At 35.4% G+C, this 18115-nt stretch overlaps 1 protein-coding gene across 1 annotated transcript in view; it reads right to left on the reverse strand.

Moving 5' to 3' along the window:
- Positions 1–18115, reverse strand: part of COL11A1 (collagen type XI alpha 1 chain) — a 151442-nt gene that overhangs the window by 106796 nt on the left and 26531 nt on the right. Inside the window, exon 5 of the mRNA XM_069862238.1 lies at positions 8542–8670. Within this exon, the coding sequence (XP_069718339.1) occupies positions 8542–8670 (129 nt within the window). The remainder of the gene's footprint in view (positions 1–8541; positions 8671–18115) is intronic.

Below are 18115 nucleotides of genomic sequence, written 5' to 3' on the forward strand. Positions count from 1 at the left end.
CATTTTGTTTGATTGCCCTTCTGATTACGTCTATACCCACACACATATGAGTTGGTTAGTAATGAGATTTGATAAACATATGGAAAGAATTCAACATACTTTCAGTAACCGTCAAAACTATACTGCACACTAACAAGAGAACTTCAAATTGCACTTAAATAACAAAATATTTACCATTTTAGGTGAAGGATATCCTCTATGTGAAGCATTTTGGTGCTTTTAATCTGCCTGTTATGTAATCTAAGCAATACTTATGATTTCATCAATAGGATCATTGGCATCACAGAATTAAGTTGATGCTTTGCAAAACCAGCAGCATTTGGACTTAAACCTGGTAAGCAATATGTGATTCATAGATTCATATGTTCAATAGATTAAGATTTAGTCCTAATCCCAGCGAAGTCAATGAAACATCTTTGACTTGTAAATGGTTTCATCCAAGGGCCTCATAGGCATATACATATGTGTAAACATATAAAAGTGTTTTCTGTTTCATGCAGTTCTGGAAATGCAATTCAATGCAACTTGTTTCTAATGAAGTAAGACACTGACATGCAGAAAAGAAAACACAGGGACAAGTTTCTAAGAGACCATAAGCAGCCACTTAAAGGAAAAAGAATAACCGCATGGATAAAACCAGCCCTTTTGAAATGGTTACAGGATAGCATTTAAATTGCTGCATTTCTTTGGAAATTATAAAAATGTGTGCAAATTCACAGATCAGATTTGCTTTTCTTCTGTCAAGAAGACTATGCAAACTAGATTCATCTACAATAAAAAAGAAAGTCTTTAGTGGAATGTATCTCTTCAAATTCTGTCATTCTGCCCTACCACTGACAATCCATTACACACTTTTAAATGCTTCCTTAGCCAAAAAACATGAATCAAACACTGCCATGTAATTTTTATTGGTACCAAAATGATAGACATTACCCATGTTAAATATTATCAAATTTCTTAATGGATAAGAGGAGGAACATTTTAGAGAGAATTACCGTTCCATTACCTGGATTTAATTAAATATGTTGTTAGGGTTTTTTTTTAAATAACTTCCACATGCATGGATTCCTTTTTAGTAAGCACTGTAGACCTATTCTGAAACTGGAAGCATTCACTCCATCATTCATTTTGACCAACTAAAAACTAAAATATAATTTGGTTATATAAAATATAACTCCATGTTGCTCAGTATTATAACTGTTTCCCAAATCTCAGCAGTATGGCTTCCCTAAAGCTAAGCTGAATGACTGTGCTGAATTGGGCCAACTATGTGACTTATAAAACTACAGCAGTGGGTTACAAAAACTTCTTCAGAAGCCATAGCTAGACAAATGTTGACTGGAAATAAATAAAATTAAAAAAAACCAAAAAGAAAAATAAATCTATGCCAAGTATGTTAGAATTAAAAAAAGTAAGTGATGCATAAATTGATATTATGCTAAGATCTGCCAGAGGCATATTTTGGAAAGCCAGACATTTATGAATGAGAACTAGAAAACACTCATACAAAAGAAACCATGAGTATTTCGAAAGATCTATTGCATCATGCATAATCACACAGAAAATTGTTTATTTTTGGGTAAACTCCTTTCTATTAAAGAAAATGAAACTTTCTTGACATACGCAAAATATTATGACAAAATACTGCGGTACATTTGGGTTGCAATGATATGCAGGCATACAGAAGAAAAGAACAGGAGTGTATGAGAAGTGGGGAATGCCAGCTTCCATGCTGGAATCAGATTATTGCCAAGCAAGCAAAGGCCTTCTCCACGGACTTTTTTAATTCCTGTTTAAGAGCACAGTATCAGAGGGGTAATATGGAAATTCTTGAATCTACAAGCTAGGACATGTGGCCACCATGCTGAAACTGTATTTAAGTAGTTTCTAATTGGCAGTGCTTGATAGTCCCCCTGGTAAAAGGGAGACAAATGGGAACATGCAGTAGCCCTAAAGTTCCTACGTAGAAAGACCTTTTTCTTAGAAATCCTCCTTTTCCTGACATTTCTTTCTGAAAGATCAGCAACCCAAGTCTTTCACACTAGCCAACAGAGACAATATGTTCTGTACTGTACTGCACTGCACACGTTTGGTTGCAGCTAATGAAACATAGATGCAAAACCTTTCAGGTGCACCTTCCTCAGGCACAATCAGAGGAATGCCTCCCAACATCCCTAACTGGTGTTAAAGGTGTACCACAGAAATAGTGCTTAGTCCACAGAAGGATCTTATCAACTCAAGCTGATAAAGGCTATTCCCTATTTTTAAGATGAGATATCAGGACTGGTGGAAGACTGTTAGGTGAGGAGTAAATTTAAAACCACCAGGAATTAACGTTTACATTAATGGAGTGTTAATGTTAATGTTAGTTAGTGGAGTGAATCAGAGGGCTTTAGTCTCCTGCTGTGAAGCTGGCAACTCACGCTGCCAGTAACAGTCAAAACTGGATATGTGGCAAATATCCCTTTTTTTTTTCTGGAGCTACACAACTACAAGGTCACCTTTATCAGATGAGTAGAGACAGAGGTATAACCCACTCCGTTAGAGGCCTCAACAAACCTTGAAAGAAGTGCCTTGACATCTTGGATGCGAACATTTCTGAGTGCAAAACCCATGCTATTCCAGGCCTTGCCATTAGCTCACAGAAGCTGGGGAGTTCACAGAAATCTGTCATGGTTGCAACTGCTAATCAAAGGAAAGAGAATAAGGGAACTCTTGAAAATACAGGAGAAAGTATCTAGAATTTCAAAATTAATGCAAATGGAAAAGTATCTTCTGCCACTTTTAAATTTATTCAAGACTAGTAATACAAGCAAAATTCAAAGCAGGGAATGAACACAAGTACAACAGATATGAAGAGTGTATTTGAAGAGAGCAGCATTTGTTTTGTTAGCTATATACCAAAGGAAGATATTACTGGCCAAGAATGCAGCCAGAAGATCAAGGAGATGGAATGGGATTTAAACGGACATTCAGCTTGTGGATCATTCTGATCCTTCTGTGGGGACAGACATAGCCAAAGGCAAAATACACCTCCCATATCTGTGCAGCATTACTTCAATCCTGCTCAAGAAAAGTTTACCTAAACCGTAATACTGCTTTCCAAGTGATTTCACATGAATATCAAAAAGAGTGACTCAAAATTATATCTTTAACTTGGACAATAGCTGGAATTTGATGAGGGATTTCAGCTAAGAGACATCAGGTAACACATACTTCAAATGTCATGCAATTTTCTGTTGGTTTTTTTTTTTTCTGCTCTTGTAAGACCACCAATAGTTACAGAACAGCCATTCTTGTAATGAAAATTGCATATGACTGTTTTTGTACAAAGCAAAGGAAGAATAAAACCTGCTGTTTCTTGATGGGACAAAACCTTTCCACTATGACCTCATGCTTTCTTTAACAGAGTGATTATATTACACTACCAGATCATCACACAATTCCAATTAAAGAGATGAACTGTTTTCTTCATCAGAGGAATTTTAGAAGCAGATGATCAGCAGCATCCAAGGCCTATTTCAACTGTGGAGTGACTTAAATATTCTGAAGACAGCCTTACTTTGAAAATTAGTTGTTCTTCTATCTGTACTCTAAAAAATCTACTACCACCCATTCCAAGATGTCGATTTTAGAAATATTTGCTTTCCCTTCCCAATAAGGAATTAAAACTCTAAATCCTAAATCAAAGAACTGTCATAAGCTCAATTTTTCCATTGCCTAAAGATTATCCTAAATCATCCAGCAGGCTAAAGAGGCAAAGGTGACTTTGAAACATTCTAGGCCCATTAACACTTTGAAAAATGGAACAAAATAAGATGCCAAGTAAAGTGAGAGTTTTAAACATCAGGTGCAGCAATATAAATAAAGAAATGTAGATGCAAATCTTAGGGCATGAGGAACATTAGGAGATTTAAAAGATGGCCTCTTCTACTACATAGTCCCTATATTGTTCATAAAAGTGAGAAAAGCGAGGAGATAAGAACAGAAGCTTCAACTTACAAAGACAGCCTCTGTCAAAATAAGAACAAGACAGCAAAGGCACTTTATTATGTTAATTGTTTTAAGAAATAACCTAATAAAGCTATAAAAAGAAAAAGAAAATGCTAATAAGATATTTTTAACACCTGCTAAGTTATCTAACTGCAGTCCTAAAAATGACATTAAACATAAATAGAATAACTATCTTTCTGTATTCATCAGGAAACAAGTCTTTCTGATCAGTCAATTGCCTGAAGGGACATTAAATTAACGTGGCTTGAAAAGATGCCCTAAACCCCTAAGCTAACATATTTGGGGGCCATTTGCACCCTTACTTTACAGAGTTAATTTCATTAAAGGCAAACATTTCAGTATTTTAAGTAATCCATTAGTTTGGGATAGGTCCAACATAAATGAAGCAGAGTTCCTCTAGGGAGCTGTTTCTTCAGCAGAAGTCAGATGGTGTGATTTACTGGGTTGCAGAAGAATTTGAAGGCCTGATAGCTGGGTCTATCAAAAGCTAGACCTGAAGATATTCCAGAAAATATACCGACCAACATCAAGGAAGATGAAGACTGGCTAGGTCTTTCCCTGCTCTGTAATCACGTAATTTGTCTCTTTCCTCTAAGCCAAATATCAGTTTCTTATTGTGGTCTGCAATAATTCAAAGGCTCAGAGATGTAAGGCCAGAAGGTACTATAACTCCTTTATACTTTCAGACTTCAAAACTTCTTACAGTCACCATGAAACTGAGCTAACAAAGGTACAAATGACATTTCCCAAAACTTTTAGAAACGTACCTATCCTTACCTTGAAGATGATTAGAGATACACCATGCTTATTACTAAAAAATTTAGTAGATCGTTCCCTGTCTGAAACTATCTAACTTACTTTCTTTTCACCACCCCCCCATTCATCTACAGCCAATATTTTCCTTCTGTGAGTGCTCTCTGCATGTGTTAACTCAGCAACATCTCAAGCTTTTGTCATTATTGCAATTATATTATTATTAATTATTGCAAATATTATTATGTAACTTTTAATTGAATCATTTCTGGTTTTGCAATACTTGTTTTGGTGACTAAACACCAAGACTATATGTAATGTACCAGCGTATGTTTCAATAAACAGCATATTGAGAAGTAATATCTCCTCTGTATTCTTATTCCCTTGTTTACAAACTAAGCCATGCACCGCATTTTGTGGCCAGTTTTGCTTTCAGTGCTTACATACAAACTGTTCCCCCACTTTAATAACCACAATCTTTTGAGGCTACTGTTCAACAAATATTTTCATCTTCTGCTGGCTTAAAGCTAGAAGTTGACGCTGAAAGACAAAACCCTTACCTAGCCTTTAGACCAGTGTTCTTTCTTTACTTTATCACTCCCAGAGTTTGTGTGAAAACACAGGAGATCAAACCAGGAAATGAATCTAGCTACACGTTAATCTTTTCATGTTGGCTTTCAGCTTGGTTAGTATCCCAGTCTGGTAAATCATTTACCTCCCAAACTCCTTTCACTGATATAGCAGCAGATGAAGCCCACAGATGGGGACAACCTGCTGCAACCAAAAGGTTCTTTTGTTAACACATGCAAGCAGGCTGTATTGCAGTGTATATTTCTTAGTTCCTTTTTTCTGCACTGCTTTCTTTCTTTTTCTTGTATGTGTGTAACTTTGCCTTTAGTTGTGTTATCATCACTGTTCACTGCTCTGTGATATCATGACTGAAGCAGTTTAATAGCATCCATTTTACTTTCATTTCTATACTGCTAGCATAATTCCTAAGAAACGCCACAAAAAAAGGTAACTCAGTCATAGTGCTCTGTTTATAGTAGTTTATGAAATAAGGTGGTTAGTTTTTAATCTGCTTGTCAGGTACTTTATCTTTATGATACAATGCCTTTTTATTCATTCAAATATCATATGTTGAGAAATCAGAAGATTTAAGAAGGTCTAAGTCTATAAACTCTATCAGATATCCTATCAAACTTGTAATGTCCTCAAAACATGAAATCAGGTATTGTGACATTTCTTTCCCTACAGACTGGCTGTAATTATATTTTTATCTTTTAACGACTTTAATGCAATCAACAGTTTTAAAAATCAGCATAGCTATCTTCTATAACTTCTTCCACTACCTAAATAAGACTTGATACATTTACTTCCTTAAAATAGAAAATCTATGTGATTTGATAGGCTGCATCTCGAAAGACAAGAAAGCAGCCTGCTTTAACAAGCTGCTTTTTTATCATTTAACAGGCAATTCTATTATTCTGGGCAAATCAGTCAGTCAGTCATTCTATTGCATATTCATCACACTGGCAGTATTGCTGATGTGATTACTTCAGATTACTATTACATAGGATGTTAAAGAGATTCATTGACTTCACTGGGAATATTCATTTTATTAAATAATTATTAAAATTAAATAATTCAAATTATTCAATCACCACTCAGAGTAATAAATGGAAGGAAACAAAAAAGGCAGTTCTCAATGTTTTTAATCTTTTGTCTCTTCTCCATTGGCAGCTGCATTAGACTACAGATGAACTCTACTCAAGGAGAACAGCTCCAATTGTTTGATTTTATGGTTCCTTTTATTTGTTTGGTGCTCAAAGATTGTTTTCAGAGATGTGCAGTATATAACTGGGAATTCTCTATGATGAGCATATAACTATATATGTGCAGATAGTTTTTGTAATTATGATGAGGCTTATTTTTCTTTTGATCTACAAATGAGTGCTCTCAACTGATTCCAGCATTCAAAAGTCTTGATATAATGTAAGAATAACATTTGACAGCAGGAGATTTAGCAAGTTATCCGTTATGGAAGGAATGTAATCTCTGAGCTCTTCAATTCAGATTCTACATCCTTTAGAAACACTGAGTCACACTCAGATAATTCATCAGTAGTCATTACTAATAATTGAGTCAAGTCTTCATTCTTCTTCATCTCGAATAGATTTTTGAATCTACAGCCTGATCCCAAGTAACTTCTGTGAATTCTAAGCCTTGTCCGCATGCATTACACTAAAGGATAGGAGCCATTACTGCAATCAGTGGTGGCCAGAGCAAGCAAGGATTTGCAATGTCTCTAAAACATGTTAACTGTTGCTTAGGAGTTGATGTGAGTTTGGAGGTGACAGAATTCTCAATTTAGTTAAACCATTTAAAGTGTTTAGATATATTCCTCTTCAAGAAAAGTGACAAAGGGATAATTTTAACAAGCTTTTCCAACAAAGATCAGTTTATTAGATTGGCTATTCTTTACTCTTGTTTCAAAGTAGAAAAGCACTAGCCGATCCAAACCTTCCAAATCTTCACAGCGGAAAAAGAATCACAGTGCTGAGACACTTAGTAGCAAAGCCCAGCAAAGTTTCTATTTCCTTGACATTTAACAATGTCAAAAAGAACATTAATTTGATTTTGCTATCTATTATTTTCTTCTCATAAAATATCAGCAACACCCTTTCTATCTGTTCTGTTTTAGAATATAGTGCATAGAGATCCATATAGCCAGGTACGGAGAGAGAAGGTCCTACAGGGTCATCATGAAGAGACCAGACTCCACACACTGTAAGGCAATGTAAAGGCCTCTGCCTATGTGCAATTGACCTGAGATGTCTTGAACTGTACCTCTGATGCAATGGATGCGGGACTCCCTTTGAAAAGTTCTAGACCATATGTATCTCAGTCACTTGACAACAATTTTCAGTCAGATTGAATAAATAGTAAAACCAAATAAAACTATCATGTATTTAAGAAAAGCTCTGTCTCAAAATTGGCTCAAAGTGTGCATATGAGAACAATTCAGCAAGTTTTTAATGGTGATCTCTTGAGCAATCAGTAACAATAACCAGTCACACAGTTCTGTGCATACTAACTGTCCAGAGACAAGTTCAACTAAGACTAGTTAGGTTTGGCAAAAGCTTTCTGCTTTACAGTGTTTGATGCAAGTATTTAGAATGTATACACCACATACAACTGAACCTCAGAGGTCTTATCTGAGGAACTATCTTGACCATAGCGAATTACTCGGCTTACGGCTGTAAGAACTGTCTACAGTGACAAATGAGACAAATCCAACTCTGTTCTGTCCCTGTTGATATTTACCTATGAGTGGATCTGGCTGAAATAATTTTGTGTGCACATGCATTTCATACTGCACACAGCTCATTAGAATACATTGCATTTCTAGCAGAAGTTGTTTAAAATTACAGAATATTCATAGCTCCCATACCTTTCAAATGTGGCATGTGATGATACTCAGCATCAGTGAAATCAAAAACATACACAGAAAGAGCAAATAGGTATAACTAAACAAACTCATACTGCTACCAGTTTTTAAGGAATTACAATATCGCTTTGTTGAGCATGCTGGTTATTTGAATACCAGTTCCTTCAAATGTTAGATATAAATAAGTGGACAGCAAAAATGAACGCACTCCTGTGATCGCTCTCCTCAAGCCTAGAACTGCGCATGCCACTTAGCTGTTAATGGCCCCTGGGTAACAACCACTAGTGTGCAATAAATCTAGTAATACATGACTGATTACTCACCTCATCAACTTGAGGGTCTTGAGCCTGAGCAGCCTTGGGCACTGGGGAATCACAGTCTGGGCTATAATGCTCACAATAGTCATATGCAGCTCTGGGGTCAGCTATAATCAACAACTGCTGGATCTCACCCTGCAGGAAAGCACATGCACATTAAATAATAAACCCAAAGATTGCCTACAGTTAATATATAATAAGTACAGAGTTTTCATTCCAAAACCACAACTAGGCACATATTATATAAACATTTGTGCTTATAACTAACTTATCTACTTAATTTCTGGAAAATTTTACTTAAATTTTGGAAAACATCCTAACTATTGTCCACATGGCAAAACAATGCAACTTAATACTGAACAGACTAGGTATAGAATTCTGGCTTAAAACGCTGTCTAGTTAGGAAAGGAGAGGGTAGGAAGGTGTTACCCTTGCTCTGTCATTTTCTTGATGTTTGTTTGCTTCTTTACTGGGAGGCAGTTTAAATTCCTAAGATTTAATGCAGGGCACTTCCTACTACCAGCATGCAGCTCAGCATGCAAGTGATCAACAATACAATTCTGAGAGCTCACACCACATCTGTACTCTCAAAAAAGGGAGAAAATAAAATAAAATTTAAAAAGATTGTACCACACAGTTACTGGAATAAAAAAAAAATTAAGTAAGCACTATGTAAATACATATTATAAAACATGCTGAAATAAAAATTTTAACAGCTAACAACCGTTATTTTCACCTCTGTTCCTGTATATCATGTGTAAATACAACATCATGGTAAAAAGATCCACTATTCTGGATAATAAAAATGGCTCTGCTGAGATCCCCTACAGAGACCTTGTATGTTTATCATTTTCCACAGAAAGCTGTCTGGTATCCAGTGCATTTCTTAAAATAGTGGTACCATTTAAGCAGTGTTAGGCAAATTGCTTCCAACATTTCCACTGTAAATCTCCTCATTCAAGAGCTTCTTGTGCTGCCATGAAAATAAGGTTGTTGAAATTTGGCACATGCTCTTCGTCAAAACTCATTAACCTCAATCTCCCGTTATTTCCCAAGGGGGAGGTGGGTGAGGATTTTCAAGCTTTTATATACTCCTGATATAATTTTATTTTGTTTTTACCAAAAAAGGGGACAAAGAAATAACTTTGTTAGCATACCTGTGTCTTTAAAAAAGAAAATACAATGACTGATGGAATTGTACAGCTAGGAAAATTCACAATTATCTCAGTATTTCAGGAATTGCTTTACATCTCTCAGAACATTAGCCTTTAACAAACTGACAAAATTGGTAAATATTTTCAAATAGTAAAGCATAATTTACATCATTCCTTCCTTCTAAAATATAGAATCACAGAAAGAAGCAAAAAACCCACAAACCAAAAAAAAAATCAAACAACCTTTTGCAATTTTCCTAGTTTCACAGTATTTTTCACTAACTTACTTAACATAAAATATGAAATACTTAGTTCCTTAGCACATAATGGTTATACATTACAAATCTGGGTTTTACAATACTCTCAATTCATTTTACTTTATAGACTCATGTGCGTCTCATATTTATTTAGAGTTGGAATATATTTTTTTTAAGCTTCAAGAAATACTATAAAAGCAGCAGGTTGTTCCTCTGCTAGTGGTTCTGACTGTCTTTTTTACTTTCCTTAAATCACTAACGCTTCCTGATTTACACACCATCCTACAAAACCTGCTATACCTACAGAGAAATTCCCCCTTTCATTCCTTGCATGACTCCCACAAGAGTTTGAGTGCTTTGAGAGGTTGTGTACAGTCACTGACAGCCTGTGCTATGTGTCCCCCACCTCCAACAAAATGTTTTCAAAGAGTTCTGCCCTTCCTCCTTCACCAGCCAAAATGAAAATTAAGTGAAGCAGAGGAATAAGTTAGAGAGAATTAGCAACCAAAAGACAAAAGAGGTAACTCTTGTAGCAACCATTAGAGATGGACATGTAGAACCTCTGTACTCACACTGTTGAGCTAAGGTCAGTGTGTTGCTATATGCCCCTCAACATACACAGCTCTCTGAGATGCCCACACAGTCACTACATATATAGTGTGCCAGCTAGCATGAGTAATGCTGGAAATGCTCCTGAAACTACTGCTGTTTAGCATGATCTATTCTCACCACTGCCACCCTCCCCCCCGTCAGGCGAAGAAATATAGCCACTATTCTGGAGCTTGCTTTGTGCTGATCTTGAATTCCATGGAATTTTGGCACTGGATTTTGTTGGACTGTGTGTTTGCAAGAAGCACTCAGTATGCTGTTACCACTTGGCTTAGATGTCCTTAAATTGGTTAAAGCTGTTCCTGATCCATTGACTGTGCTTCCCAGCCGCGCCTGTCTGCCTGTCATGGGTCCACATAGAGGGAGGCCCTCAGAAGTCTTGGACAGTACACATAAATTGCTACTGGCTATTCATGTGTAAGACGTTTACTGAGGAACTGATTGATTTTACATTTGGCATCTCAAATGTTAATTTTCCTCTTTTTCCTTCAACATCTGCTATGAAAATATTTCCAGTATTGTTTTTCTTTTTCTGTTTTTTTTTTATTTTTCTCTAATTAAATGGCTTCTTTGAGAATTTGTACATGATGTGTTGGCAGTGCTGTTTCACTAGTAAGAGAAGAGCTTTCATTTCACATAAGGTCAGTCATCTCAGAACATAAAACTCCACACACATTATTGTGCAATTTATTATTGTGGTTCATTTATCATTCTAAGGTATTTGTTGGACAAATCTGCACTCTTTCTCTTTTAAAAAAACTTCACAGAGCAACTTCAGTCTTCACAAATACGTTCTTTGATTTTAACTGCCTAGCTTTGTGAGACTGAAATTGAATTTTATAAAGTTCTTTGCAAATAAACTACAAATCCTTAATTTGGCCATACTTCACAACCTGGAGTAATAGGTTAGTCACTTAATGATCTACCTGCACAAGTCCCAATAACTTTAAATGGAAATATGGATAAATGGAGTCACGGGTTATTAACAATTCTAATAGTTGGTCTGTAAATAAACACGGAGATATCTGAACATATATGCATATGTGCATAATGTTATTTTTACACGAAATTCACAGAAAAAAAGGGAAGTCTCACAGGATAGAATGATAAAAGCAAGAAAGGGAGAGCAAAGATGAGGAAGGAGACAGCAGAACAGAGTAAAATTTACAAATACACCTGAGCACCCTTGAAGAACTCTGAGAAGTGCACAGAGGAGAAAAAAAAATACAAAAGGCAGCTGTCTATATAGATTCATTCTATTTCCTTCTCTATGCAATTGTCATGACCACCTTTGTTGGGAAAGACGATTTAAGCAATTTCACAAAACTGATAAATTATACAAGTCAAAGAGCTACACAAGTCAAATGTTTATGTCCCTGATGAACCAGCCTTCCATCAGGACTTGGTGTTCAGAGATAAGCGGGATGACATCGGAAGACAGAAGCAGAGAATTTGTGGTGAAGTATCACAAATATAATACAGCCACTGTTTCATCTTCCTAGTTGTAACAATGTGCACACTTAACTTGTCCCACAAAGTGCTAAAAGCCTATCTAGCCCATAAGAACAAAAATCTGCTGCTTTATAGCAATTTTGTATCCTGGATAACACTTAATACAATGTGTTTTGAATGTGTTTATCAGATACTTAATGTTACTTGCTTATGAGGGATGAGAAAGCTGAAGTCTCGCCTTAGTTGCTCAGAGTTGAGCATCCAACAAGGTATTCAAGCATACCTAACGTTAAGCACACAAGTACTGCTTGTAAGTAAAACAGATCAATTTGGAGTCTTGATATTTAGCTTGGACGTAAATACTTTATTGAAATAGACACTAAGTTGTTGTCAAACCCAACACACAGCTCACAAAATCAACGCATAGTTGAGGAATTCATCACAATATGGAATGAAAATAGTTGAAGTCTATGAAAATTTTAATTCCTCTCTATTTTGGGAATGTTCTTATAATTAAAATCAGAGGCTTTTGAATCAGCCTCATGATTATATGAAAAAAGCTGCCTGAGACTCATAATCTTGCTCATAGCTATGCCTAGCATGAAAATATAGTACAGAAATATTACTTCTGTAGCCTTGTCCTAAAAGGTGCTCTACCAAATAAGCTACCATTTGTAGAATCCTCCAAGAATTTTAAAAGGAGTTAATTAGATCTGAGCAGACATTCGCTTCTTTATGGCATGCCATGGCAAATGGGGAGAACCAGGATACAGAGCTATGAGAATACACCCCAATGAGCTGAAAAAAAAAGGCAATGGAGACCGAATCTTCAGGAAAGCAGCAGACAATCAAGTTCTCTTTTCAATTACTAACTTCCTCCTGATGTAATTACTGCTTTCGTCAGCCTCATGGCAATAATCATTATATTTGATTCCACCATAGAGACTTAAGATTGCACAACATAAATCAGAATAAGGAAAACCTCCAGCTAAAAATGGTGTCAGATTTTCTCAATGATGTGAATCATTGAGAGCCTGAGAAGTACAGAATGAGTTATTTTATCATTATAAGCAATAAATGTTAATAGCTGCTTATTATGTTAATTGCTACTTCATAGAAAGTCTTAGATATGATCTCTCTTCTTGAAATATTATCTTTTCCTTCAACTTACTAATGCTTTCTAAATATGGTGTATTTGAGAAGTACAACCATAAAGTAGTCCATTTCTCAGCTAAAAGTTTCTATCACTGATAAAAGACATCTCTACTATTCACCTGCCAGAATTATTAAAAAGGTAAAGCAGGAATACTCACAATGCTGGAAGGCCATTAAATTAAGGAATCAGTGCTAAAATCACTGGGTTTTTTTCTATTACGTAAAATTATATGGGCTAATTCCATAGTTCTACAAGAATCTCACACAATTCAGTTGTAAAGAGAGTATTTCAGGATATTTCTTTCATGACAACCTTAATAAAATAATAAGCCTTCCAGATGAAAAAGAGACCTTTGCCCAGGGAAAAGCAGGTAAGTAGTACTTGAGAAGCCTTGCAGGATCCACCCCACCAAAGCAAATTTCATAATTTTTTTCAAAACATCCTTTAAAAAACCCAAATTCTAAGAACAAGTGATCTTGCTGGGTGTATAACTAGGATGCTATATAAAAATCTGACTGGACCAGAGTTGACAACTCAAGTTGTAGTTTCCTGTAAAATTAAAATATTTTCTGGAATGATTTAATTAGGAGGAAGCTTGCTCTTTTTTCAACCTGAAAAAAAAAAAGAACCCAAACGAAAAAAATAAACAAAAAATAATGCAGCAATTACTAATTTATATATTAAAGGTTCAGAAATACTTCCCACAACTAGTGTGGAAGGGTCAGCACTAGCAAAATACCATTCTTCTAATTCACATTCTGGATAAAATGAGTACCTCATGTGCTCACAAGGATTTTAAAGATGACTACCTAAAAGGTGATACTCAGGATAAAAAACAGCAATATCTTTCATTTTCATATGATAGCTAAAGCCTAAGTATTCAGTAAATCATCAGAAACCCTAACCTGTGGATATGTGCCAACTTTCTCTAATTAGTTAAGTGACAGTACAACTACAGGCTCCAAAGAACAAGTCTAGACAGTCTGGCTATCATTACCATAGAATTTAGAATAACCTGCTGCAGAATTCATTTAATCTTCCTGCAAAGACTTGAGGGAGCAAAGAATTCCAAGGGACTTTAATAATAATCCATAACCCAGGCCCATTGCATAATATAGCAAGAGAAAGATATTCAGAGCCTGCCAGACTGAAGCACTGTAAAAGCAATAAATTGTGAGAGAGAATTCTGTACAGGTCAAGGTTTCCATAGAAATCAACATCATCTTGATTCTTTGAAACTCCATGGCTCCAGTAGCACATATTCAGCTTGGTTAAGAAATAGGTTGGCATACCAAATATAATTTTAAACCTTCAAAACATAGCTGTTCACAGACCAAAGTCTACCGCAATTCTTGTCTGACAAATGAGATTTTACTATATATACAGCAGGTCTACACAACACACACGCATATGCACACACACAACCAAGGATATCCTATTTTCTTGAAAAAAAACCTGCAACCTCTGCTACATCGTCATTTAGCTTTGAAACCTCACTTACAGCTGTTCTTTAAAATTTAAATGTATTATGCACAATATTAAATGAGGTGATGATAATAAATCCTATCTGTAAAATTTGCTGGAGCTCATGTAACAGGCACAACTTTTTGAGCCCAAGCTGTTAATTTTAAATGTAATTACAATCAGTCTAGTTAAATGACCATGCCTTTGTTTCTTGGGAAACAAAGAAAATGAACTTGAACTCCAACAAATTACCAGAGCATTGCTTTCTTTTTCTCCTCCCTTCCTGCTTTCAAAACTAAGCAAGGGAAACAGGGAAAATAGAATTATTTACTTTTGTTCATTGAGCATAAGTTTGGAAACACTATAAAAAATAACAAATACTGAAGCACCATTCTTTCAGACAAAAAAAGGCAAAACAAACTAACCCAAATAAAAAGCTTTTGCAAAATATACTGTGTTTTTATTAAGTGCCTCTGAAATAGAAAACTTGTTTGCTTTCCTTGGTTTTTTTTCTTGTTGTTTTGTTTTTCTTCCTCCTGATGCTGGAAGTTGGCCACTTCTCTGGTGTTGATAGCTAGAAGGTTGCTTCTAAATATTTTTGCCTGGAACCTTTTGGATTTTTTATTTTTTGTCCAATTTATGTCAAACATTACTTTTTAGTCTGACTGACACTAAACATTCAGTAGGTCACTAGCAATTACTAAAGGTGACATATAAAGAGAACAATTTTGGCTATGTCTACACCAGGTAGTAATGCAGCTCAACTGGGCAGTATGAACCTGAGGATACTGATGGCACGTCATTCTTGCTACATGCCTTTGGGGAGTTTTACTTTGGGCTAGCTTCCCTATTCTATTTTAGCTGTACAGCAGTTTCGATTAGTCATTAAAAACTTTTATTCTGCTGCTGGTGTCTTCTTCATGGAGTGTGCATGCAGGGATGGTTATTCACCTGGAGAAATCTGCAGGTTAAATCATATTACTGTGAAGATACTACCACTTGATCTTCAAACACTCACTCAGGCTATTTAAAGGAATCCTATCTTGTAGATAAGTATGTGAACACTTTTTTCATGAAGACAGGTTAACGTATAGTAAGAAAATCTAAACCTTTTATTAACAAGGTTTACTGCTAGGAATCTGCGTGCAGTTAAAGCTTTCATTAGCTTTAAATAAGAGTGTTATATACACCAGGTTTTGTCTTGTTATGCTAATTTACAGCATGATGCCTAAAAAGTCATTATATTGGTTGGCTATGTGTGGAGTTTTGAAGTTATAAAGTCTCTCTAGGGAAATATCTGCATAAAGACTCCATTAGTTGTTAAGTTGTTATAAAAAACTGTTTTGTTGTTCACACCAACAGTACTAAATGAGGAGCGACAAATCCTTAAAGCTGGCAAAGAATAAAAAGATCCCTGCTATTTATTAAACATTTAAGCTACAAACATGTTTCAACAGATACAATTCAAAATTCTTTTACAAGGTGCCATGTACCAGCATATGACTATTTTTTTTCTTTTTCTCTTTATCTTTTTCTTTTTTTTTTTTTAAATATTTGTGTGCTATTGTAGGAATTCTCTTCTTCACAGCAAGCACTTACAAACCAGCCATTCTTGCGCTATGTATTTGAAAATATAGAAGAGATTAATTTCAAACAATATATGTAGAAGTTTGAGGTATATTGTGTCAGTCTTTCATAAACATGCATTTACAAATTAGTCCCACTAATATCAATAGGATATCAGTAGATCCAATTCAGTGAGCAAGTGCTTAGCAGTGTAAACAAGGTCTCATAATTTAGCAGTTAGAAATAATACAGTTTCTAGACTGCATAATTTTATTATTTCAAGACACATTCACAGTTTATAATTCACTTCTCACTTAATGCTGGCCTGTATTCAATATATTGCTTGTGTTATCATATTGATTTCCATATTAAGTGAGCACAATGCCATAAAATCTCACATTAGCACTTAACTACTGCTCACTCCTGAGTGTAACTCCAAATTAGAATTTCTTCATATAAAACACACAAACTTCCCATGAGATTTGGAAAATACCTAAGATTTTTCTTCCTCTTTTTTAAAGGTAAAACTGAAGATCTTTCAGATAGCACTACTAAAAATTACTCTTAGCTTTAGCACCAGTAGGTAGTCTTGCCAAAGAATATTATGTTTGTTGAATACACAGAAATAGCAAATTAGATAGTCATTTATCATGCTCAATTAGCCCTTTCCTTCTTTCAGTGGTGATCTACCTGATCTCTGGACATCCAGCAGGCTTACTTACTCAGAAATTATTAATCATCAGCATAGGAAAGTTAAATCAAAACAGTCATGTCAATCTGATTAAAATCTATGCATATAAATTTCCCAGTCTACTACAGTATATTGTCATGTTAGCAACAGTCAGACTGCCAGAATCGGAACAAAGGTGGGAGAACTGCCTGAAAAGCACAAGTTAATATTAGGAACAGAAAAAATAATAAAAAAAATAGGCAGGAATTTAATTTTGTTAAATTTTGTTGTATTACAGATTTAAAATAACAAACTTGGAAGCAAAGAAGAATATCTGATGCACTGTGATATAACACTGTTTTAAAATTAATGTGAAATACTTCTCATAGGAGCAGTATTTGTTCTGAGGATTCTAAACAAATGATCCATGAAAAAATGTAAGAGCAATATGACTGAAGAAGTAATTCTTTTTTCCAAAGATACAATCAAGTTGTCAGGAGGTCAGTATTATGTCACATAATAATATCTATTTCTGACTCATGTGTGCATGCAAGAATTCATAGAGGTTTATATGTACTTTCTAAGGGTACACAAAAATATGACACATCTAACTGTTTACAGTACTGGTTCTGACAGTGTTGAACTCTGCTTTCAGTGGGAGTGAATAACCTCAATGATGTTACTGGATTTTGTGCAGTTGTTGTTATGCTGTATGAATGGGTTCAGGACCAGAAGAAACCCTGGCATCTTCAACTACTAGGTCACTCATGCCTAAGATTTCTTTATATTTATCTACAGGCTTATTATTTCCACATTTTGAGTTTCCATTCAGTTTGAGGAGACTGAAGAGAGCTCCACTGTTCCTGTGATCAAATCGTTGGCTTAGTATGACTAAAACTATCATTATTATCCAAGATAAAACAGCCTTTGTGATGCGTGGACACAATATTTATCCTTCGGACGCTCTGTGATGTGAATTCCAACAGGTCCTATACACTTACGTATTTCTTTTTATTTGCTTCCTACATGTACACTAGTAAAAGCATCAAATGTTATATGGAAAGTCTCTCTCATACACTTTCAAGTTTTAAATGCTTAAATCAAATGCCATCACTAAATAAGTTCATTTCTGGAATTTCCTGTGCGTAGGAACAAGACACATCGTGTTATGTGTTTCTTCCAATGCTTGTTGTGGTCTCAGGATAAAGCAGGGTTCACAATACAGAAATACTACCAAAGAGAGCCATGGAAT

Source organism: Phaenicophaeus curvirostris, chromosome 8, assembly GCF_032191515.1.
Source record: "Phaenicophaeus curvirostris isolate KB17595 chromosome 8, BPBGC_Pcur_1.0, whole genome shotgun sequence".
NCBI classification, from domain to species: domain Eukaryota; kingdom Metazoa; phylum Chordata; class Aves; order Cuculiformes; family Cuculidae; genus Phaenicophaeus; species Phaenicophaeus curvirostris.